Source organism: Neoarius graeffei, chromosome 10 (assembly GCF_027579695.1).
Source record: "Neoarius graeffei isolate fNeoGra1 chromosome 10, fNeoGra1.pri, whole genome shotgun sequence".
Lineage (NCBI taxonomy): Eukaryota > Metazoa > Chordata > Actinopteri > Siluriformes > Ariidae > Neoarius > Neoarius graeffei.
The window spans coordinates 63,348,677-63,374,093 of NC_083578.1; the positions used below are offsets into that span (position 1 = coordinate 63,348,677).

Consider the following 25,417-nt stretch of genomic DNA (forward strand, 5'->3'; position numbering starts at 1 on the left):
CAGTAATGGATTGACGACCAAACCACAAATAAAAACATAAAAAAAAAAAAACCCACACAAATTTTTTTTGGGAGGGGGGTGCCTTTGTGCTTGCTAGCTATCAAATTTTTTTTTTGGGGGGTGCCTTTGTGCTATATTCTATGAGAGTAGTGGTAGTGCGCACTTGTGGAGGAAGGAGGGACTACTGTTTCTTACGATAGGGGTGGACACCCCAACTGCCTGGTGATATCCTACCCCCACACCCTATTTGTTTGGAATGGAGTATGAATTATTCAGGTGGCCAAGTTCTTACTCATTGCACCTTTAAGGACTCACCAACACCTTGAGACATGAAATTTGTTTTTATGCATTGAAGTGAACGGAAGAAAATGAAATAATGGATTACTTTGGCTTCAAAGAAAGACTTTGCTCCTTTCACACCCTCCGTGGACACGTCGATTTCAGAGAGTCGAGCCAAGACACACAGCCCACTGTCCTCAGCCAGCTCTCCTGCTGCTGCCTTCCTAAAGATCAGGAGGAACTGGAGAATGGAAAGAAAGACATCAGTTTTCAATATTATAAAATTAAACGACAAAAAAAAGGGAGTTTAATTATAAACCAAGTATTTGTACACTATATACTAAACAGTATTTTAAAAATGTTGTGCATTTACCTCCCTGAAGTTCAGTTTGCCATCCAAGTCTTCGTCCACCTCCTTGATCATATTCTTCAGGCCCATGTGAGTCTGTGGAGCACCGAGCTTCTCCATCATCAGCTTCAGCTCCATCAGGTCAATGAAGTTATCCTTCTCAGAGTCATATCTACAAACATCCAACAATGTTAAATGTTAAAGCTCAAGCCTTAAACAGTGCACCTAGTTAGAGCAGCACAAGATTGAGAAATATCTACTGTGACCTACAGGGGGAGGAAAAGATCAACGAAGAAACCTTGAGAATAATACAAAGCTACAAACAATCAGAAGGCATAATTTGTTTCCCTCTGTATTTATGCAATAATTTGTTAAGTGCATTGTCAAAGCTCTGAGTAATTGCACAGTCTATCTAGTTATTCAATTAAAAGAAAGAAAAAAAAAAGGAAAAAAAAAACCCCACAACTCAGTTTTGGGCCAGAACTTTAAACTAGGTCCTGCTGCATGTCGATTCAAATTACACTCTTAAGAGTAATCTACCACCTTTAAGGGTTCTTCAAATTACATTTATAGGTCTGTGTAGAATACCAGCAAAGAAGGTTCTCATACAGTGTACTCTTATACTGACTAATTCTATTACGTGACTGATGTGAGCTGCAACAAATGGAGATGGTGCACGTGCGCACACAACTTCATGACTGTGTGTAAGCACTCCTCTATACACATACACGCTGTTTAAAAATAAAAAGTTGCTGAGGAAGCTAGATCTAGCCACTGAAGCTGTAGAAGAGAAGTGAAGTGAGGATCTCAGAACTTATTGTTTTGACATGACTGAACATGTTCTAGCCTCCTCCATTTCCACATCTCTGAGCATACATATGGGGTGTACATCAAGCCATTTCTTGTAAAACAGTAAAAACATACGAAAATAATTACTAGCACATACGCATTATTTGCTATTGATGTGGCACTTTACACAATTTTACTTTTCATGAACCTAAATTCATTCAGGTGAGTACGGGAGGTTCTCAAGGGCCTTAAGGTAAATGATCCATGATATTCCTCCATTTTATCTAGTTATTCCAATGATTGCATTTTATTTGAGGCTTTACTTCATTTGGCTTGACAATTTACAGATGCAGCAATATTTTAAAGGGGTGGCAGTAAGCAAGTAAATTAATTATCTTTCCAATAAGCCTGGGTTGGATAGTTTAGGGACATTTTCACACTTTGCTCGGGTACTCAAATCTGCACTCAATCACAGGTCTGCTTTGACATTTAAGAATTCCATCCAAACTGCTGACTGAGAACACAAATCTGAAACATTTGTGCATGCAGATTTACAAAGTAGTAGGTTAAAGGATCAGACATTTGCCGCCCCCCCCTTTTTTAAGAGCCATTTTCCTTTTGGTACCTGCAAACAAGTATTTTTATCCATGCACAAAGATAAAGCCAATTACAGTTCTTCAGGTGCAGGAAAATCTGCTTTGATGCATCAAAGCTTCCCATCTGCCCTTTTCCACAGTTGATATGTTTTGATGTGGACCACACTATGGTTCCATTGAAGCAAACCCAAGCCCCCCCATTTTCAAAAGAATAAAAGGAATGGTTCCCTGGACTGATCCCGGCTCAAAACAGCATCCACACTTCACCGATTTTACCCCAACCACACAAGTTTGAAAACAACCAAAAGTTTAGAGAACTCCGCAAACTGCATGCATGCATCACGCCACTTCGTATTGCGATTGCAGTGGGTCTTGAAATTTATAAATACATGCAACAATGTAGAGTTTACTGGAGACCTCACTGTACATATTGCAACTCCATGACTTGGCAAATCTACAGGTCACAATTTCACAGGTGCCAACATCTCTAAGAAAAGTCCTAGCAAGCAGAGGGGAAAAAATAAAATAAAATTTGTCCACAAAAACCCAAGTGTATGTTGCAGGACAAGATGGCCATTTGTTCCAGACGTGTAGCAGTAAGGAAACAGTGAGTCCACTGCAGTTGCTCCCTTTATTTATTAAAATAAAAAATAAATAAACCACTCCAAGAAACCACAGTACACTTGTTTTCTACTGACTCAATAGAGCCATCCATTATCTGTAACCACTTATCCTGTGCAGGGTTGCAGGCAAGCTGGAGCCTCTCCCAAATGACTATGGGCGAGAGGCAGGGTACACCCTGGACAAGTTGCCAGGTCATCACAAGGTGTACAAACAACGAGACAAACCATCATTCACACCTATGGTCAATTTAGAGCCATCAATTAACCTAACCTGCATGTATTTGGGGGGGACCCACAGACTCCACACACAAAGGCCCCCATCGGCCACTGGGCTCGAACCTAGAACCTTCTTGCTGTAAGGTGACAGTGCTAACCACTACACCACCATGCTGCCCCAACTCAATAGATGAAACTTATAAAATCACCAGGACAATTTTCACCTGGATAAAGTTGACATGAAGTGAAAGTAACTGCCTTTAACATCCCATATTCAGTCCTTTTCAGAGACTTGGACTTGCGGTCTGGCCAATTTCATTCCGGTCATTTCATTAGCTATAAAAGCAGATAAGCATAGTTTAATGCATCTCTCCATTTTGAAAATGCCACTACAGCAAGGTCAAAATATGGCCATCATAGAGCTAAAATGTAGATGTTGGCACCTCAGAACAGTACTGTTATTAGCATATATTACACTGAAATGTCCAATTCTCAGTGGGGTTGGTGCACCAGCATGCACTCAGTAATGGGCGTTTCTGCCCCATTAGCTCAGTACCCCCCATCCCTGTGCTCACCCTCTTCATGAATATGGAATCTGGTTCCATCCATCTGTCCTCACAGCTGGCAACATTACTACTGTCTCCAGACAAAGGAGTCCTGCTGCTGTCTGTCTCACACCCCCACATACACCTTTTACCCCCATATTAACTGTGTACTGCATGGTGTCTGACAACCACGTATTAATTATTCAAAATCCAATAAGCCTCTGTGCGTGTGCGCCCTCAATTAAACCTCCAATACAGTTCCTGGGATGTCAAATCACCGTCACACTAGCTGCTACATCATGTCACACTCAACTCCAGCTCTTTGTTTCCCAACTAAACTAAAACCCACTTACCATATGACACTTAACATGCCTAGTGAAAAAGATGACAGAGGCAGATAAAAACAGGAGCTGTACAAACAGCCATCAGACTTCCTGAGTAGCAGTGAAACCTCAAATGTGTGAAAGTGAAGTATAATCAGACTTCAGCACCAATACACACTTGCTATAGTTTAGAGACCTCACTGAGGGGGAGAATGTGCACGAATGTAAAGCGAATTGGGTCGTCTCCCTCTCCAACTCTCTTGCTCAAATCTGCATCCAAAAATGCAAGAATAAAGCATGATGGGACATGCTGTCCCCCCCGGGTGTTACTTTTAAATGTCCAAAAGCTCCTGCTATCACTGACACTACAGCAGTAATAATCCTTCCCCCCCACCAGCTTCTTTCACACTCTACAAAAAACCTGGTTACATTTAACATTGTGGAATATCTTCAAAACAAGTTCCGGTCATCACATCCATTAAAGCAGCTATGAACTCATTCCATCACCAGCCTCCCCCAAGTTAATGAGACAAAAAATAAATAAATATTGCAGCTGATCATGTTTAAGTGCCAAGAAAGCACAAAGTCCTCCATCCTGAAGACTTTCCTGTGGTAGGGGGGGGAAAAAAAAAAAACAAACAAACTCCATACTGAGTGGAATAGGGTTAGGAATCACGGAAGTAAAATATACCCAAGCCTCAATACCAGGCATTGCCCGAATGCCCGATTTGCCCAACCAAGACATTCGGGCAGAAATATTTTAGTGAGTTAGGCCCAGTCGGGCACACCCATGGTCGACTTCATTAAGCACAAAAATGATTTTCGAGCAACTACATTACAAAAAACAGACATTAACCAGTATTCTCACCTCTGCTGCGATTGCTGTTTTGTTCCCCAATTTGTAACGGCGATTTCAGATTGGCTTGCTTCAGGCACGTGTGTGCATTTGTGCTTTATAACTATGAGTGGTCTGAAGCCAAGTAAAGATGTCCAGCGTCTCTTGCTGCTGTTTGAAGAAAACTACAGCTTAAAAAAAAAAGCTCTACTACCAGATTACTTGGATAATCTTAGTCAGAAAGAAGCACAGGATTGATATGTGGAAATTAGAGTTTATTAGTGGTTATAATCCATACAAAATTCCTCAAAACAACTGGAGTGACAGTGCAGATTTGTGGCTTAGCGTTAGCATTAGCTACATGTTGGAATATACCTTCTCCCCCCCCCCCCCAAAGAGTCCCGACACAGAACAGTTTAATTGATATTTAAAAAAGCCCCACCCTACAAAAGCAAGAAAACCTTTGTGTAAAGACCTTCTTCTTCTCCCCAATCAGCAGCTTTTGAGAACAGAATGTTGCAAAAGTGGGCAGCACGGTGGTGTAGTGGTTAGTGCTGTCGCCTCACAGCAAGAAGGTCCGGGTTCGAGCCCCGTGGCCAGTGAGGGCCTTTCTGTGCGGAATTTGCATGTTCTCCCCGCATCCGCTTCCTCCGGGTGCTCCGATTTCCCCCACAGTCCAAAGACATGCAGGTTAGGTTAACTGGTGACTCTAAATTGACCGTAGGTGTGAATGCGAGTGTGAATGGTTGTCTGTGTCTATGTGTCAGCCCTGTGATGACCTGGCGACTTGTCCAGGGTGTACCCCGCCTTTCACCCATAGTCAGCTGGGATAGGCTCCAGCTTGCCTGTGACCTTGTAGAACAGGATAAGCGGCTAGAGATAATGAGAGAGATGTTGTGAAAGCCAAAAGTACTTATTCTCAAAAGGACTCCGACCTGAACTGTGGGCTGGATGGTATTCCTACCCCTCCATGTCTCAGCAACTCCACAGACATCTAGTTACAGATCCATTTGTACTGTCATTTATACAGTGATGCTCATTATTGTTAAAATATCAAGTGTTATTTGTAAAATAATATCTTGCTCTAGAGTTTTAATCAATGTAAGATTTTATTTTAATCTAATCGTGGATAGAACAATAATTACAAATGCTAACAGTTAGCACATTTCAGTTGTAGCTATCGTCATAGTAACCAATCATTCTTGTAATAATAAAAGCTAGTGGTAAGTACATTCATTCAGTGAACGGAAAGACATGCTTCTGTGTCTCAAATAGTAAACCACACCCTCTACAATCAAATTTTTTATTTATATATCACCCCATTTATCATTTGATATTGGCCCATCATGCATGTGATGAGGATAGGTTGTTTAACTTCCTCCTAAATGCAATGGCAAACTGAATAAGACAGTACTGCAGTACAGACTCCTGTTTTATAATGTTTTTAGCTTTATAATTCATCTTTGCAATATTGCTAGTCGTTGTTACAGGCAAAACAAAGTGAGTTGTGTGTCCTAAACTCTATTATGTACTAGTACCATATGCAAGTCTTACATATATGACAGATGTACAACCCCGATTCCAAAAAAGTTGGGACAAAGTACAAATTGTAAATAAAAACGGAATGCAATGTGGAAATTTCAAAATTCCATATTTTATTCAGAATAGAACATAGATGACACATCAAATGTTTAAACTGAGAAAATGTATCATTTAAAGATAAAAATTAGGTGATTTTAAATTTCATGACAACAACACATCTCAAAAAAGTTGGGACAAGGCCATGTTTACCACTGTGAGACATCCCCTTTTCTCTTTACAACAGTCTGTAAACGTCTGGGGACTGAGGAGACAAGTTGCTCAAGTTTAGGGATAGGAATGTTAACCCATTCTTGTCTAATGTAGGATTCTAGTTGCTCAACTGTCTTAGGTCCTTTTTGTCGTATCTTCCATTTTATGATGCGCCAAATGTTTTCTATGGGTGAAAGATCTGGACTGCAGGCTGGACAGTTCAGTACCCGGACCCTTCTTCTACGCAGCCATGATGCTGTAATTGATGCAGTATGTGGTTTGGCATTGTCATGTCGGAAAATGCAAGGTCTTCCCTGAAAGAGACGTCGTCTGGATGGGAGCATATGTTGCTCTAGAACCTGGATATACCTTTCAGCATTGATGGTGTCTTTCCAGATGTGTAAGCCGCCCATCCCACATGCACTAATGCAACCCCATACCATCAGAAATGCAGGCTTCTGAACTGAGCACTGATAACCTGGGTCGTCCTCCTCCTCTTTAGTCCGAATGACACGGCGTCCCTGATTTCCATAAAGAACTTCACATTTTGATTCGTCTGACCACAGAACAGTTTTCCACTTTGCCACAGTCCATTTTAAATGAGCCTTGGCCCAGAGAAGACGTCTGCGCTTCTGGATCATGTTTAGATATGGCTTCTTCTTTGAACTATAGAGTTTTAGCTGGCGACGGCGGATGGCACGGTGAATTGTGTTCACAGATAATGTTCTCTGGAAATATTCCTGAGCCCATTTTGTGATTTCCAATACAGAAGCATGCCTGTATGTGATGCAGTGCCGTCTAAGGGCCCGAAGATCACGGGCACCCAGTATGGTTTTCCGGCCTTGACCCTTACGGACAGAGATTCTTCCAGATTCTCTGAATCCTTTGATATTATGCACTGTAGATGATATGTTCAAACTCTTTGCAATTTTACACTGTCGAACTCCTTTCTGATATTGCGCCACTATTTGTCAGTGCAGAATTAGGGGGATTGGTGATCCTCTTCCCATCTTTACTTCTGAGAGCCGCTGCCACTCCAAGATGCTCTTTTTATACCCAGTCATGTTAATGACTTATTGCCAATTGACCTAATGAGTTGCAATTTGGTCCTCCAGCTGTTCCTTTTTTGTACCTCTAACTTTTCCAGCCTCTTATTGCCCCTGTCCCAACTTTGAGATGTGTTGCTGTCATGAAATTTCAAATGAGCCAATATTTGGCATGAAATTTCAAAATGTCTCACTTTCGACATTTGATATGTTGTCTATGTTCTATTGTAAATACAATATCAGTTTTTGAGATTTGTACATTATTGCATTCCGTTTTTATTTACAATTTGTACTTTGTCCCAACTTTTTTGGAATCAGGGTTGTATGTTTTCAGGGCTTGTCTTGTTCTTCTGTTGCAGAAATAAATGTTTTAAAAAAAATTTACTGGTTTAAATAACTCAATTATACCCCTAGAAAACATATCAGTATTGCCTTGAACCATGTACTTGAAAACTTGCTGAAATACCACAATTTTAGGGCAAAGGGAAATTCAAGGGGGCAAAAATTTGAGGCCATTTGCCCTACAGGGCAAAAGGTGTCAAAAGTTAACATTGAGGCCTGATACCAAGTGTCTGTACTTTATATTATTCTAATCTTACCTCTTAGTTTTTGAAACTGAAACCTCTGAACCGAGGCCGACGTATACATGCTGTCACCATGACCGAAACTCTTATTTCCCGGGAAAGGCCCAGTGCTAGAGCTCTGTGGTCTCTTTTCGACAACTTCCTGTAACAACTCAGAAGTACGGCACATCTACATCACACATGGGACCACTGGCCGAAGAAAGCGAGACAACCTGGAGTACATTTTAAAATAGGAAAGCACTTTTCCTTAGTAATAAACAAATGTCTGAAAGCAATTTCTTTAGTCCATTTATTTTGAATGGTGAACCGAATTGTATACACTCAGCCATTTTAATCGGAACACGTGTACACGCCGTGCACAATTGTTACACTCCGTCGCTGTCAGGTCAAAACCTGCTATGTGACATTTTTCCTTTTTTTTTTTTTTTTTTTTTTTACAGGAGACACAAACTGAATAAAACTCTGAAATAAGGTGAGAAGCCAGTAAAAGTTGTTCTATTATTAGCTTGGTCAGTTAAATATCCATCAAAATGGCTAATTGCAGCATTATATTAGCGTAAATTGCAAAAAAAAAAAAAAATCCTTGAGAATTGACCTAAAATTGTCACATAGCAGGTTTTGAACTGACAGCGACGACTCATTCTTATAACACGATGACGCAGTGGCTACCAGCCTCTACTATGTGAGGCAGTAACCACAAAAATTAAAATATTAGAAGGAAGAGATTAATATAAACCTGTGATTTGAGCACTACAGTCAGAGAACATTTCAACACCACCTTCTGTTCGGATTCAGTGCTATAGTATAAAAATACTGAACAGGTCAGTATGACTAATTTGCTAGCAAGCAGCACATTGTTTTTCTGCACAACAATGCTTCACTGTTGTCAAAATATTTCATGATGTGGTACAAAATACTATTTCAACAACTTGAACTCTGAACTTCAGGAGGAAGCAGTCAGCATAAATGTTAGTTTCACTGAGTACAACTGTGAGGAACTTTAAAGCAGAGCTCCATTTTGACCAAATAAGTCTAGCTTTGCACCACAGTGATTGAGGAAATTGGCCAAAGAGACATTTCCTTATGTAGAGCACTGAGGTAAAGGGAGTGTCCTCAACTTTCCTGTAGATTAAAACTGTTTACTCAGAGATGACTTCGCAGAATTGAGTAAATTCCGTGATTAAAAACATTGTGGTTAATAAGCAAGCTATGCAGAATACGTGAAGTAATATGTAACCCATTTTTGAACACATCAAAAGAATGCAACATTAAGAACTTCCTTATAAATTAGGTTAATTGGCTTCTTGGTACTGGTCTATGGAGGAGGGAAAATAATAAATCACCTGAGGGGCTGAGGTTGTCTCATTACGTTTCTTACACATTTAGAAACTGGATATGCAATCTGATATGGTATTTATGTTAAAGATGCTAGACTAAAAGGGCATCAGGAAGCAGTGAGAGTTAAAAGTATTCATGAGAACTTGGAAACTGAATAATAAACTCAAGAGTTAAGGCAGAGATGAAACGACATTAAAAAGAAGCTTCAATACTGACAAGCACCTTGACTACAATTTATGTCTTTTGCAGGATCATTTCACCATGTTGCAAGGTGGAAATGGGTTTATCAGGGCTCCTCCTCAGCTAAGAGTAAGGCACAACACACTACTTTCTAATACACAAAGTCACCCAGTACAAAGCATGGTTTAAACAGGAATAAAAGTGCAAGGTTTTTTTGTTATTCCCTCCGCCAAGGAGGTTATGTTTTCGGTAGGGTTTGTTTGTTTGTTAGCAACATTATGGAAAAAGTAATGAACGGATTGCTCTGAAATTTTTTCCAGGAGGTGTGACTGGGCACAAATAGCAATCCGTTAAATTTTGGCAGTGATCTGGCTCACCTTCTGGATCCCGGATTTTTTTAAAGGATTCTTAGCAGAGGTCTGCGCTCTCCAAGTGCTTTTCTAGTCTTTAACATGGTCTTAGAGTCTCCTCTTCTTCAGGCATGAAGGATAGAAAAGTGAGCAGTGCAGTCTCCAGTGTACAGTTTAAATGAGCATGTGAAGCTCTGTCTTTTTCCTGAACAGAATAACTGCATGTGCAGAATGCATCCTGCCAGGAAGATGAGTTAGATTGCCGAGATGGAAAGCCTGGCCAGTAGAGAAATGAGGAACTCAAGAAAGGGAATTTGAGGACAAACATGCAGCTCAGAAGGACAGATAGAAAACTTGCAGGTTGAAGGCCTTTTTTGAAGCATGTTGAGAGAACTGCAAAAGCAAAAATGATACCAAAAACCTGGAATCAGCAAATTGCTGCAGTATATACACAGTATTGTACTGTTATAATGTGGTATAGTTCATGTTATCCAAAACGTTACAAGTGAAAAAACACACTTTGGTTTTATTTAAGCCATGAGGCATAAAATTAATGTGTTGCTATTTATTTATGTTTCACATAAGCATGTTATGAACAATAAGCAGCCTGATAGACTGAAAGGTTTAGTCCTGTGGGAAAGCAGCCAGACAGATAGTCCAGTTTCATTCCAGGTCTTCACTCTACTGATCATGCTCACTTCTTCCCTCTGCCAATCCGTGACTTAATCCTTTGTTGCCGAGCAACTGCGAACCAGCACAGACACGGGAAAACCCTCGGCTCACAGACACACCCACACAGCTTGAGTACCCTTTACCATGATGGCCTACTTATATTACAGATGTGTCCAATCACAAGTGCACACATGTATAATGGAGCTTTGTGCACACAAGCATGTATGGAGAGATAACATTAATTTTTGCTCTCTCTGCCCTACCACAACAGCAGCATAGACTCCACTGACGACCATACGCTTCTCATGGTTTATGAGAAAGATAAAATTCAAGGATGACTTCATTAATCAATACTTTGATTTATACCAGTATGACTTTTCCCAAAAAAAAAAAATTCAATATTCAGTTGTGAAGTGTGTAAAACATTTAATTTAAACTTTGCAGTATAAATTAATGAAGTTAGTGTTGTTCATTACCTTTAAGGTCATTACCTTTTCAGTAATGCAGTCTTCCTAAACACTCACATATAAAACACAATCTAGGCTCTTCAACATGGCAATAATGTCATGAGAAATGTGAATCTAATGCAAAGCCATGTCTCTTTATATTGATTCTCCTTTCTCTGTAGTGCTTGTGCAGACTGATACAGTTCAACTGTCTAAAAATCATCATTGCTCTTGTTATTCACTAACCAATAAACAAACATTGTTTCACCTGTGGGATGAAGTTATTACTGGAGTCAGATATACCAATTGCAAAGAGTTGGGATGCTGTTTAAAACGCCAACAAACAGAATGTAATGACTTGCAAATCCTTTTTGACCTATATTCAATTGAATACAATACAAAAACAAGATAAAATGTTCAAACTGATCAACTTTTTTGTAAATATACACTCATTCTGAATTTGATGCCTGCAACAATTTCCAAAAAGTTGGGACAGGGGCATGTTTGCCACTGTGTTACATCACTTTTTAAAACCCCACTAAGCATTTGGGAACTGAGGACACCAATTGTTTAAGTTTTGAACGTGAAATTCTTCGCCATTCTTGCTTGATCCACAGCTTCTGCTGCTCATCAGTCCGGGGTCTCTGCTGCATTTCGTGCTTCATAACGCGCCACACATTTTCAGTGTGAGGCAGGCAGGCAGGCCAGTTTAGCACCTGCACTCTTTTCCCCATGAGGCCATGCTGTTGCAACACATGTAGAACGTAGCTTGGTATCATTTTGCTAGAATAAACAGGGACGTTTCCGACAAAGACATCCTATGGATGGCAGCTGGTATGTACTTTTCAGAATTAAAAATGTGCATTCACAGATGTGCAAGTTACCCATGCCATGAGCACTAACCCACCCTCATAACCAACACAGATGCTGGCTTTTGAACTTTGTGCTGGTAATAATCTGGAAGGTCCTTTTCTTCTTTAGCCCAGAGGATACAACATCCATGATATTCAAAAAACAACTCCAAGTGTGGACACATCAGACCACAGCACACCTTTTCTATTTTGTACCAGTCCATCTGAGAGGAGCTCAGGCCCAGAGAATTTGGTGGCATTTCTGGATGTCGTTACATGGCATTCGCTTTGCATGGTAGATGCAGCGACAAATTGTTTACCGACAACAGATTTCTTAAGGTGTTCCCAAGCCCATGTAGTAATGTCCTTTATACAATCATGTCGGTTTTTAATGCAGTGCCACCTGAGGGATTGAAGGTCACAGGAGTTCAATGTTGGTTTTCAGCCAACATTGAACTCCTTATGTTCAGAGATTTCAAAGGATTTAGAGAATCCAGAGATGAGATGGATTGTAGATGGTGGAACGCCATCTCCTAGCAACTGTACATTGAGAAACACTGTTCTTAAACTGCTGAACTATTTGACCATTAGTTTGTTTTTTTCCAAAGTGATGAACCTCACCCCATCCTTGCTTATGAACAACTGAGCCTTTCAAGGATACCCCTTTCATACCCAATCATGACACTATCACCTTTTATCAATTAACCAGTTTACCCGTAGAATGTTCCAAACAGGTGTTTTTGAGCATTCCACAACTTTCCCAGTCTTTTGTTGCCCCTGTCCCAACCAGTTTTGGAACATGTTGCAGGCATCAAATGAGTGCATATTTACAATACATAAAAAGTTTGTTTGAACATTAAAAATATCTTGTTTTTGTATTCTATTTAATTGAATACAAGTTGAAAAATATTTGCAAGGTCATTGCATTCTGTTCTCATTTACACCACATCCCACCTTTTTTGGAATCAGGGACATAATCTACATGCAAGTGAAGGGATTTGTTTCAGAAAACACTCTTAAAAAGAAGCAGTTTTGCTCCCAGGAGGTTTACTCAGACCACCTGGGCTCCGCTTACATGGAATCATGTGGGACATGTCAGACCTGCCGTCAGCTCACGCAGTCAATTTTAAGCTGCTTTTAAAACAAAACCATGTGGTGTCTCCAGCTTCCGGCCAGCTGGGAGACCTCAGAGCTCAGTTCTGCTCCACAAAAGGTCACGGGAAACTAAAAGCTCATTTGCTGCCTTTTTTTTTTTCTTTTAAACTTGGAGAATCAGCTCAATTCCAAACCCAGCCAACCCATGTGCAGTAATGGTGTTCTGACATATCTTGTGAAATGACTACAAATACTTGAACTCATTTTGAATCTCATCTCATCATCTCTAGCCACTTTATCCTTCTACAGGGTCGCAGGCAAGCTGGAGCCTATCCCAGCTGACTATGGGCGAAAGGCGGGGTACACCCTGGACAAGTCGCCAGGTCATCACAGGGCTGACACACAGACAACCATTCACACTCACATTCACACCTACGCTCAATTTAGAGTCACCAGTTAACCTAACCTGCATGTCTTTGGACTGTGGGGGAAACCGGAGCACCCGGAGGAAACCCACGCGGACACGGGGAGAACATGCAAACTCCACACAGAAAGGCCCTTGCCGGCCCCGGGGCTCGAACCCAGGACCTTCTTGCTGTGAGGCGACAGCGCTAACCACTACACCACCGTGCCGCCCATTTTGAATAGACTTAATATTCCAACTTAATGGCCATATTTTATTTTGTGAAAGCACTTATGCAGTGACCATGTGCTGCTTCATTGGAGGAACTATAAAAAGACAGAACACGGTTTGTTATTTGCTGGCTATTTATATTTAAAAAAAAGTTTTAAATTTAAATGGCCGTCCACAGAAAATGTGCCTCCATCCGGTCACTATAAGTCACCATTTTCAGAATCTCATGTAACGGCGTCTTTTTATATATATATATATATATATATATATATATATATATATATATATAAAAAAGTAATGAAAAACACAAAGCTCTATCAGAATCAGTAATTTTGGCTTCAGGCCTGACTGCAATTACATTTTAGCTGATATCAGACTTTCTTAAAATAACCCAAAAGCAAATGCGATTCTGTTCTAATGTATGTAGCTGAGCAGCATAATGCATGTCAAATGACAATGAAAGAAAGGTTCAGGTTCCAAGCAGTCGTGCAGGTTTTAAAAATATCCTGAATATGATCTTCCCATCACTAAGCATTGTTTCCTAATCTTCAGCAAGATAACCATAATTACTCATCTCATTATCTCTAGCCGCTTTATCCTGTTCTACAGGGTCGCAGGCAAGCTGGAGCCCATCCCAGCTGACTATGGGCGAAAGGCGGGGTACACCCTGGACAAGTCGCCAGGTCATCGCAGGGCTGACACATAGACACAGACACCCATTCACACTCTCATTCACACCTACGGTCAATTTAGAGTCACCAGTTAACCTAACCTGCATGTCTTTGGACTGTGGGGGAAACCGGAGCACCCGGAGGAAACCCACGCGGACACGGGGAGAACATGCAAACTCCACACAGAAAGGCCCTCGCCGGCCACGGGGCTCGAACCTGGACCTTCTTGCTGTGAGGAGACAGCGCTAACCACTACACCACCGTGCCACCCATAATTAATACTAAACTTGTAAAACATCGCAGATTTTGATAGCTTGGAATGTAGGACTACCAATAACTGAGCATCAGACTTTCACATGCCATAAAATCTGGAAGGTCATTTCATCTGATTCATACCCATTAAAATCAGATTAGCACAATTACTGCTTACATGCTTTTTTTTTTTAAAGAAAAAAAGAGCAAGCACTACCACTAGTTATAGCCTGAATGCCCGTTACAATAACTAGCCTTGGGAAGAGCAACTATAGATGGTGGTTCATCTTTAAGGAGAGGAAAATATCACCTAATGCAGAGCTGCAGAGGAAACCATTTCATAACCCACCTCCATTTCGACACGTTCATAGAAGGGGGGGAAAAACGTGGAGGAGTATGAGGCAGTCATAACGAAAAACAAAATACATGCCACAAAAGAAACCAAACCCACACAACCAGAGATCAGTATTGCATTTCTCAACATTTGTGGGCGTCATACAAAACCAAACACTCGCATAGGAAAGTGTGGCCAAATCAGTTGCCCAGGCACCCAGGGCTATTAGAGTTTTAGTCATGCTTGTTGGGCAAGCAGATTAAACAAAAAGAAGAGAACCAATCCCTACTCTGATTTTTGTAAAACAAAAATTTTTCATTTGGTGGCACAATGCACCTCAACATTGCAACTACAGCATACATTAGCTGAGGCAAACTAGTTGAATGTAGCACAGTTAAACAGAGAGAAAATAAAGATTCTAGCAAGCCTTGAGCAAAAAGTTTTACCAACAACTTGCTCACTTTGTCAAGTACAAACACAATATATCATATGCTCAGATCACTATTGATTTCCATCAGCTCATGTTTCCAAAAATAATGTTCACCTTGATGAACTCCTTTCTTCAGTTGACTTTTCACCCAGGCAAATACTATTCACATTCAGGCCGAGTGCTCTTGGCTTCCAAGTAGGCTGTTGCAACAGAGATCTGTTTATTGTGTTCCTTAAAATACTTACACCAGTGTTGAAACAGGTTTACATTTGGGATAATGAGACTCACAGATTAAAGCGAGTTTAAAAAAATATATATATATTGCAAAAAAGGTACAAATAAAAATAATCACAGAGCAGGAGGAAGTAGGGACAAATCCAGTCCCATGTTTGGTTCAAATCTAAACTCTAGTGCTACAGGACGCACTACTCTGTTCGATGAATCAGCAATTATTGAGATTTTGGAGGCATGCTTATCAGCTCCTTTGCAAACTCCATAAAGCCTTTCTCTGTGCTGAGATGCAGATACTTATGTGCAGCTATGCACAAGTATAAGTCAGCCCCGAGTAACTACTTATAATGCTTAGACTCAGCATCAAAATTTCAAGGGCAGAATACACTCCATTGCTGGTTCAAACTAGTCAAATGACTTCACCACAGGGAAGTACAGTTTATAAAAACCTTCAGGTTGTGCCATCATAAGATTTTATTGATACTGCTTATTGGTCCGATTCTTTATCGATTCCTGATCAATTTTCTGTGCGCGCGCACGCGCGCGTGGGGGGGGGGGGCTGGACAGGTTTTCAGCGCAAACACAGCTGTTTTAAAACACCATAGTGTAGACTTTCTGCCTCATAACATCTGAACATGTTAAAATAAATTATTAAAATGCTTCTTTTCAAAAGGGAATAAGCTTGAACCAAATATAAAACTGGAACATAAAAACAATGCTACTGCAGAAAAAGGAGCACGTCTGCTCTCTCTGGGAGGATCTGCTAAAGCTCTTGGGAGGGTCTGCTAAATCTGCCAAGCAAGCCTGTCTGTGTGGCACTAAATGATACAACATGGGGCATCACACTTGCTGAGAGAGTGTCAAAATACACTGCCTTCCTGGAATTTTAGTTCATCTTGCATCAAAAGATGTTACAACATATTGCTGGTGTTTCCACCATTACTTGAAGTGATCATTTTACTGACACTGCAAGTAGCACTGCTGTCATCTTTCTTCATGAAATGAAGCTATGCTTTGCACTGATTTTTCCCTCTCTGGCAGTTCGCAGCAGTGTAAATGCAGAGTTTGACATCATAATGCAGAAGCTTTTTTTTTTTTAAATAAATGGGAGACTTGGATATAAATCAGTACAGATAATAGGACTCTATAACCTCAGACTTTTTTTTTTTAAACTGGCTCTCGACTCCCATCCTTTGGGAGGTTTAATTTAAAAAAAAAAAAAAGGTTTGCTGGTACATTCATGTTCCTTTTGCTTTTCTGTTAACATTAAATTCAGTAAAATACTAATTCTTATAAAACAGGACAAGATTTTACAGTTAGTAAAAGCAAGCACTTAATGAAACAAATGGAAGTGGAGGTGAATGTGCCGTTGGACACGCCCTCTGATGAGATTACAAACCAGCTGATTAATCCACCTGCGTCAGACAATCAGTACGTTTACATGCACATCCAAATCGAGCTGCTGTTGGTAATCGAGCTAAGGGTCCCAGCAGGGGTGCCAGAGAAATCCAATCCTACATGCACACAAGCAAATCGAGCTATTGTGTGAGGTACATTGTGCACCCGAGCCACAGGTGGCGCTACACGCCCCATCGTGTTGGTACACTTCCGGTTGTCGTCATGAAGAAGAGCTATTCAAGAGTATAAACAAAGTTATCAGCAGTGTTGCCAGATACTGCTGACGTTTTCCAGCCCAAAACATGTTCAAATCCGCCAAAATGCACTTAAAACCGCCCAATCTGGCAACACTGGCAGTTCCGTGTTCACAAGTTCCGTGCTCAAGCTGTTAGGCTTGCTCCAACAGACTGTATGGCTACAAACTGTCCTGCGCAGACCACTGTTTTGTAAGACAACTTATTTTGCACAACTGTATATTTTTCTAAAGTCCATTTTTTGCTTACAAAAAAATATTTTTTGCATACAATTGAACTTGTGTCTTAAACACAAAGTTCAATTGTTTTGTTTTTATTGACATTCTTTAGATGTTGGACATACATACATTTTATATATATCACACACATACAATGACTTGTTTATGTACACAATTCACAGCTATGCAACAGCTGTAGAGATGTATTTGGTGATACAGTAAGTGAGTTAAATTAACAGTGCAAACAATGCCACAAAAAGAAAAGATTCATGCCGTTGTCATGCCGACCGAGGCTGTTGTGTTTCCCGCTTGTGGTCTCGTCACTCGTCACTTCCGGAAGGGGCGGTGCTGAAGTAAGTAGCTCGAATACGTAGCTCAATAGGGTATACATGCACCAAGTAGCTCGGCAGAAATCGCATAATCTAGGTCGTGTAGCTCGATTCCGAGAAATCAAGTTCGGTTCAATTTCAGCCGAATTAAGGTGTATACATGGCATTTTGAACTTCGATTTCAGTCGAGCAACGGCAGAAATTCGATTCTCTCTATGTGCATGTAAACGCACTGAATGACTGCAGACAGCTCAAAACAAGATGAACTTATTTTTAGCAGTGTCAGAGTGCAGGAGGGCAGGGCGGTGGCAAAATAAATAAAAAAGTGAAAAACCTGAGAACAAACATGCTGTACACTGTATGCATTGGGGAGGCCAAGTTGGGGAAAGTTGCAGTCAGGCACGTTAGTGAATAAACCGTGTACTGAAAGTGTGCATATGGCTGTTCTTAATAAGTGGCCAAGTTTCTATACTGCCTGCTGCTTCTCTGAGTCATGTGGTGGCATGGACATGTGGACAGTGAGTCATACGTAGGGGTGTGTAGGTGTGAAGTCCGCCAGTATTCTTGCTTTTATGAAGTAAAAATTGGAGGGGGGGGGGGGGGGGGGGGAGAAAACCCACACAGTCAGTACACCCAGTCAAAAACAATACAGCAAATGTGTTGCAAACCCCCCCCATATCAGGCACACTTCTCACTGGCTCTTAAAAACTAGACACCTTTTCTTGCTTCATCAAAACGTTAACCATCTTACCCAGTTGAGAAAGAATGGATCAGTTTTATTTCAAAAGCATTTCTAGGAACACAAGAGCTGTATTTAAGATCAAGGCTATCAATGGACAAAGGACAAAACCGTTATTTTGTTCTTCGAGGACATGATCCAGCAGAGCATACAGGCTTCTTTATCACAGGGGCTATGGAGGAATGAGGAAGTGGGCAATTTAGAAATAATCATATCACTTCGCTCCCAGTGGAGAGTACAGAATCTCTATTTAGGGATAAAGTAAAAATGACCTACAGGGCAAGCATCTCTCAACAGGATTCTCTTATTTCATTAAAAGGTTAGGCAGCCACAATGTGGACATGACACATTTTTGCTTGTAAATCAATAAACTAAAAGCCAATTGATCTGAAAAAAAAAGAAGATACAATATAGAAATGCAATATTAAATAACTGCGACTTGCAGCTGAATTACGCTGAAATGTCATGACCATCATTCAGATTTCAAATGAATTTGTATATTCTATAAGTTTAGCTCCAGGCTGTGATCACATTTTCAGTAGGAGTAATAGTAGTTGTGTGTATGCACACAGTGGAAGGAAACCCCCACATGGACATAACTGTTAATAATTAAGCTGTCTAGGCTTAATTCCAATCAATCACAGATTATATCCTTTGAAAATCACCTTCATGAAAAAAAATAATAAAGTTTTAAAAAGCACCAACATTAACTAAGTGAGCTTATAACAAGACATGACTTGTCTACAGCATTCCTAGCTCTTCCTGATATCATCTTTAAGATGAAATATAGTAAGAGAAACTGATGGGCATAAAAAGATGAATCATCAAAAGTAAGAGCACAAGTCTTTTGTACTACTACTTTCACAACTCCGCAGGACTGCTGCTTAAAGAACCCGAAGCTCCTTGTGAAACGCACACAGCACAGGGCCAGTACAGAGTGAATTAGGCAGATTGCCTTCTCTATTAACCCACTAATAGGAAAGGACAGAACCCAGCTGTGCTGGCTGAATGGCTCCTGAAGATTGTGTTTATCTGGTTACCCATAATATTAAAGCTTGATGGAATAATGGGTATTCCTTCAGGATTTCTGAATATTCAGATGAAATGACAGTTCTCTGCATACAAAACAGGCATCCATGAAGGTGTCTTCACCTTTCACGGGTTAAATAAGTCTGTAAGACAATACAAAAGCAGAAGGTCAACAGGTTCCTGTAAGCTGATTTCCTGAGAACAAACACTGCATGCAGGCACGTCTGCAGTTTCAGCAAACGTGCAAACTTTACTTTTTTTTTTTAAAAAAAGGTCACAAGCAAATTGTACAATAATGCAAGATCCCATTATGGCTCATCTTGCCATAGTACCTTGTACTAACTGTGCTCAGACTAAGCTAGCTCTACTTTGAAGCTTCATGTCTGACAACTTTTCATATCAGGCTTGCATTTGCAGATCCTGAATTGGGAGTTAAAGTAAATTTGGGTTAAAAGGCCTAAAGCCTGGGCAGAGCCAGCATTATTCCTCCCAGCTCTTCTTCATGCATGGCTTTGCTCTACACAGAGAGAGATCACCAGCTTTCTGAAGGCTGATTTATACAAATGAAGTGTTAACACCATCAAAGTAGTAATGTAGATGTGAAAATTTGCCTCGGGGGTGGACCACACCATTCCCCAAGCACTTCTAATGACATCTCTTTCTAGTAGACACCTGCTGCATGATTACATTGCGGAGACAATCTAGCTTAACATTCCAATACAACACACTTTCTTTAGGCAGAGCTGATATAATTTGACAGCTTGCTGATGGCATACAAAACCCCAGCACCACCTCTGTGTTCATTTATAACCTCAGGCATCTCATACTTTAAATACTTTAGCATACACAAGTGCAGTAAATCAATCAACCTGAGCACATATTTGAATTCTAATTATTTCAAGCGATTTTGTATTCAATTCTAGGATTTTATACCACCACAGAGAATATTAGCAGTGGTGCTATTTTCCATAAAACAGAATATGAACAGTTGTGAGGAAATGGTACTTTGCAAGGAATAAAACTGGACAAAGCACGCTTTTACAAGAAAATATTCAAAAACGGGGTTTGTGAAATGAACCATAAATTTGCTTCTTTTTCTGTAATGGCATATCATGAAATGTGTTTTAATCCTCATAGACCACAGCCATTTACCAAAGCTAACCATGATTTATTTGTTAAAGAAGGACACATGCTTTTTAATTTAACTATAGTTACATCTAATTTTTGTGGAACTTTGTTTTTAAAAAAAAAGTTCCTGTAATCACTTACATTATAGCAGCTACAAACAGAAGTTACTTCAAAACTAAGGCCATCTAGTCCTGAACACTTTCCTTGTGCTAGAAAACCCTCTATAGAGATCTTGCAGTCACATGACCGGAAAGTACACAGCCGCCATCTTGTCGGTAAAAAACACAGCTGAATACTGCTGCACTTGTGTACAGAATGGATCAATTTCAACCGACGGACTACACGGCTCATTTTTCTAATGAACAGATAACTAGATATATGTCTAAAATAAACGATCTACAGATTAGTGACGCTTATGGCTTACCGGACATAGTTCTCACGACCGTGTCAGTGGATGTTGAACTGCCAGAGGTGGAATACCCAGACATGTATAATTACCTCATTAACTTTCCCTCGCTGTTCAGTGGTGAAGCACTGCGTGCTTATAAATCTCTGGACAGTTATCTTTACAGAAATTCAGGATTTGTCAGCGACTCAGATGTGGCATCTTGTAAACAAGAAAATAATCCTCATTGGACGGGTAAGTCACTTAAGTGTTTAGTATACCACTGACCAGCCGATTATAGAATAGAATAAGGTAATTCCAAATCTTTCGTCTTGTTTACCATGGATCTGGCGTTGGAGAGGTAGAGGCTTAGCAGTGGAGGTTTGAGTGGCTGTTTTCTGAGCTTAGTCAACAGGCTGGTGTACCCTCCTGGATTTCGCGCATGCGCAGTAGGCTTGGTAGGACAAATCCAAGAGGTAGAATAACTTTACAGAACACCGGCTCTGCAGCCTCGCTTTTGCTTCCTCTCCCGACGCCGCCCCCTTCGCTTTGCTTCCGATAACAATCCCCGGAGACCCCACTGGTCTCGCTATCTCATCCGGAATGTTGTGCATGCGATGGAAATCGCTACAAACCATCATTTTCTGCTGGAAACCAATGTCCAGTAAGTCCATACGGTTGTAGTGGATATTGAAGTCCGATACAGACGAACACGCAAAAATGCACACAAAAAACAAGAAACGTGCACAGGTAGGGAGAGCTTGTAGCCACAGCCATTGTAGTAGAATTGTATATAGTAGGGTTTTCCAGAAGAAAAGGTAGAAGCAGAAGTAGAAGGCGGAAATATGGCATTTGATCGACAAGATGGCGTCTGTCACAATCTGGATCGGCTGTGACGTCACATGCAAGTGCTCCATTTACAGGTTTTCTGTTGGCTGTTTTAAAAGCGCCAACACATGAGAATCTTAAAAATGCTAAACATGTCCTTGAAAACTTTACCATATCAACTACACATTTTAAATCCATTTTTGAGCGTCCACCATACAACACAAACAGTATTATAGCACAAACATTAAGATGAACCTGTGGGAAACGTCAGACATTCATTAATATGAACCTGTGATTTGCTTTGCAGCTGGCACTACTATTAGAGCTATGCTGTTAACTTGCATAATGCGTGCAAAAAAAAAAAAAAGGGGGGGCATACAGTTTATGAAATCAATTAGATGCCACATTCAGTGTTAAAGGACTACACATTACACATGGAATCTTAAATGTCAATATGCATTTTTCCCCCTTTTAATGCATTGAGAGTACTGAGTATATCTCTAGCCGCTTTATCCTGTTCTACAGGGTCACAGGCAAGCTGGAGCCTATCCCAGCTGACTACGGGCGAAAGGCGGGGTACACCCTGGACAAGTCGCCAGGTCATCACAGGGCTAACACAGACACCCATTCACACCTACGGTCAATTTAGAGTCACCAGTTAACCTAACCTGCATGTCTTTGGACTGTGGGGGGGGAAACTGGAGCACCCGGAGGAAACCCACACGGACACGGGGAGAACATGCAAACGCCACACAGAAAGGCCCTCGAACCTGGACCTTCTTGCTGTGAGGTGACAGCACTAACCACTATGCCACCATATATATAAAATAATAATAATAATAATAATAATAATAATAATCAACCCACAGTACAAAAATCCTGAGGGGAATTCACTGCTCTGCACATACAAAACTCCTGAGGGGAATTCACTGCTCTGCACATACACAATAGTGAGCTTGACGGGGGGGGGGGAGCAGTACATGTAAAAGGTCAGCCTTACAAAAAAAAAAAAAAAGTTACTTTGGTTAAAGTTTAACTACAGTAGCCAGTCAGCCACATCTCTTTTCCACAACAATGCAAAGGTCAGATTCGTCAACCGTTAGCAGAACGCAGATCCTGAGCAATATATTCAAGATGAATGTCATCAGAAGGAAAGCGATTTCATAGCCCAGTCTATGAGCTACTCCCCCCTTCTGATCAGATCTGCTGCTTCCTGCATGGGCAGCTAAAGCAAATGAATAACATAACCCCACCTATGTGATAAACTCTTAGAATAGCAAGCAAAGCTTATAATAATAATAATAATAAGAAGAAGAAGAACCACCCCCTTTTGATCAAATGACTAGTGTAGATAAGAGTCTTGCACAATATCCCTTTCTCCAGGCACAATACACTGGTCATAAACTTGAGAAATATTCAGTGTGCTGAGAGCTCATTTTCAGACAGTACATTACAACACCCTTAGGGAGCCATTACTATCGGGAGCCTGTTATTTCTGCACCTGGAGCAGCAGCAACTGCAGCTTTGGTAAAGTCCTTCATGTGGAAGCATAAAAACATGGAAAGAACTCAGCATCTGTTATACGGCATGAAATCCACCAGATAACAGGCAGCTCTTAAAAGGTTATAGTAGTCCAACAGCTGTTCATAAAGAGTCAATAGACTCAATAAGGAAGTAAGTGCAAGTTACAGTAGCAGCAAGTTCCTAAAATCTTAAAACCCTCTTCTTGCAGAACAAAAACCACCCTCGCAAGTACAACCGTCCTAAAAACCATTTTTGTTCACAGCTCTGACTGTATATTGGACAACTGTCTGTGGTGGTACAAAGACAGCTCTGTCTGTAGCACAGAGAATGAAGAAGCAGAAGTGTGCAGAGGAAGTGTATATCACCATGCTCAACATAAAACACCACCTCCTATTAGAAAGGCACTCACTAACGTGGACTGGGATTATGAACTACAGTCGCTTGTCCCTGTGGAGCTAAAGAACATTTCCATACTTGTGTAGGATTTAGGCCTCCAGAACTCCACAGGAACCCTGAAGAAAGTTTGTAAGTGGTTTTGGCATTAAAGCACTGGGCAAAAGTGGAACAGGAATGCCGGACGGAGGGGTGGTGGGTGCACCATTTATATTTTTATTTTATTTTAGCCGTACTTCCTGTGGGAACCACTGTTCAAAACAATTAACCTTCTAAACCAGATGTTGCAAGTTGCTCTAGAAAACATGGAAAGTACACCATGTTGCACATTTTTCCAAAACAGTGATCTGTATCAGAGAAATATTACTTGACTTTGTAGGGATTAAGCAGCTTGAGTATAAGAAAAGGCAGTCTGGGTGGGGCTCTCCAAGATATCTGAATTATGAGACACACTTGTGAGACACACCTATAATATGGCACTTGTGTGTGTGTTCTTTTAAATATCACTTACCACACAAATGCATGTGGTATATGTACTGAAGCTACTGCAGACTGCATTATTATAGATTTGTGATGATCATAAACTAGTTCAAGAGCATGAGCAAGTGAATTTTAAAGATGCTCGACTGTTTGCAAAACCGAGACTAATTAAACAGGGAGACTGCTTGAAGACTCTATTGCTATTGTTTACTGGATAGCAGAACCAATACACCTTCTCTCCATAAGGGTATTACACATACAACAGCCTCTGAAATAATGGCTTCCACACCCTGTGTTTATTTAGAAAGCAATGTCAGGACATATGGAGTGTTCACGACACCTTTGCGCGCGTACTTACTGCTTAAACATCTTCTCCATGTCCTTAATCTGCTTCCTGGAGAATTCCTTGAACTCCGTGTACGGGTTGAACACCTTCATGCTGGGCTGCTGCTGCTCGCCCACCCCCTCGTTCAGCTCGCCGCGCCGCTGCAGTTTGGCTCCCAGCTCCGAGTCAGCGTTGGCCGTGGTCGCCTTGTCGTGCGCGCCGTTTTCATGATCCCCGTCCACGGCGTGCGGCTCCTCCTCGCCCTCCTCTATCTTCAGCCGCCGGTTAAGCTTCGCTGACAGCTCGTCCGAGGCCATTTTCCTCTATCTAACTGCTTCTCACAAGCTCGCTGCCCACTACACAAACCACATGGGCTGTAAAACACTTCAGTCTGCGACTGCCTTCAGTGAGTAAAAACCCTGAATATCAGATTGTACGTATGTTCTCTTAAACCGTAACGCACGAGCTTAGTGATGCCGGTTTGTTCAGCGTCCCGCACAATTCAAGCAGACAGCACGCGCCGGAGTGTGGAGCTCGCGCGAACAGCAGCATAATCACCACGCAGTTCCTGGTGACGTAAAGCCACGCCTCTTAAAGGGGCCACACACAGTAGAGTCACGACAAGAATGCAGGTAAATAATTAATTTTTTAATGTATAAAGTAAATTTATGGCGGCACGGTGGTGTAGTGGTTAGCACTGTCGCCTCACAGCAAGAAGGTCCGGGTTCGAGCCCCGTGGCCGGCGAGGGCCTTTCTGTGTGGAGTTTGCATGTTCTCCCCGTGTCCGCGTGGGTTTCCTCCGGGTGCTCCGGTTTCCCCCACAGTTCAAAGACATGCAGGTTAGGTTAACTGGTGACTCCAAATTGACCGTAGGTGTGAATGTGAGTGTGAATGGTTGTCTGTGTCTATGTGTCAGCCCTGTGATGA

At 41.1% G+C, this 25,417-nt stretch overlaps 1 protein-coding gene across 1 annotated transcript in view; it reads right to left on the reverse strand.

The window, feature by feature from the left end:
* efhd2 (EF-hand domain family, member D2) overlaps positions 1-25,031 on the reverse strand; it is a 29,918-nt gene extending 4,887 nt beyond the window's left edge. Inside the window, exons 1-3 of the mRNA XM_060932068.1 lie at positions 24,524-25,031; positions 653-800; positions 386-520 (exon numbers count right to left, since the gene is read on the reverse strand). Coding sequence (XP_060788051.1) covers positions 386-520; positions 653-800; positions 24,524-24,807 — 567 coding nt within the window. The 5' untranslated portion in view covers positions 24,808-25,031. The remainder of the gene's footprint in view (positions 1-385; positions 521-652; positions 801-24,523) is intronic.
* Positions 25,032-25,417: the final 386 nt, after the last annotated feature.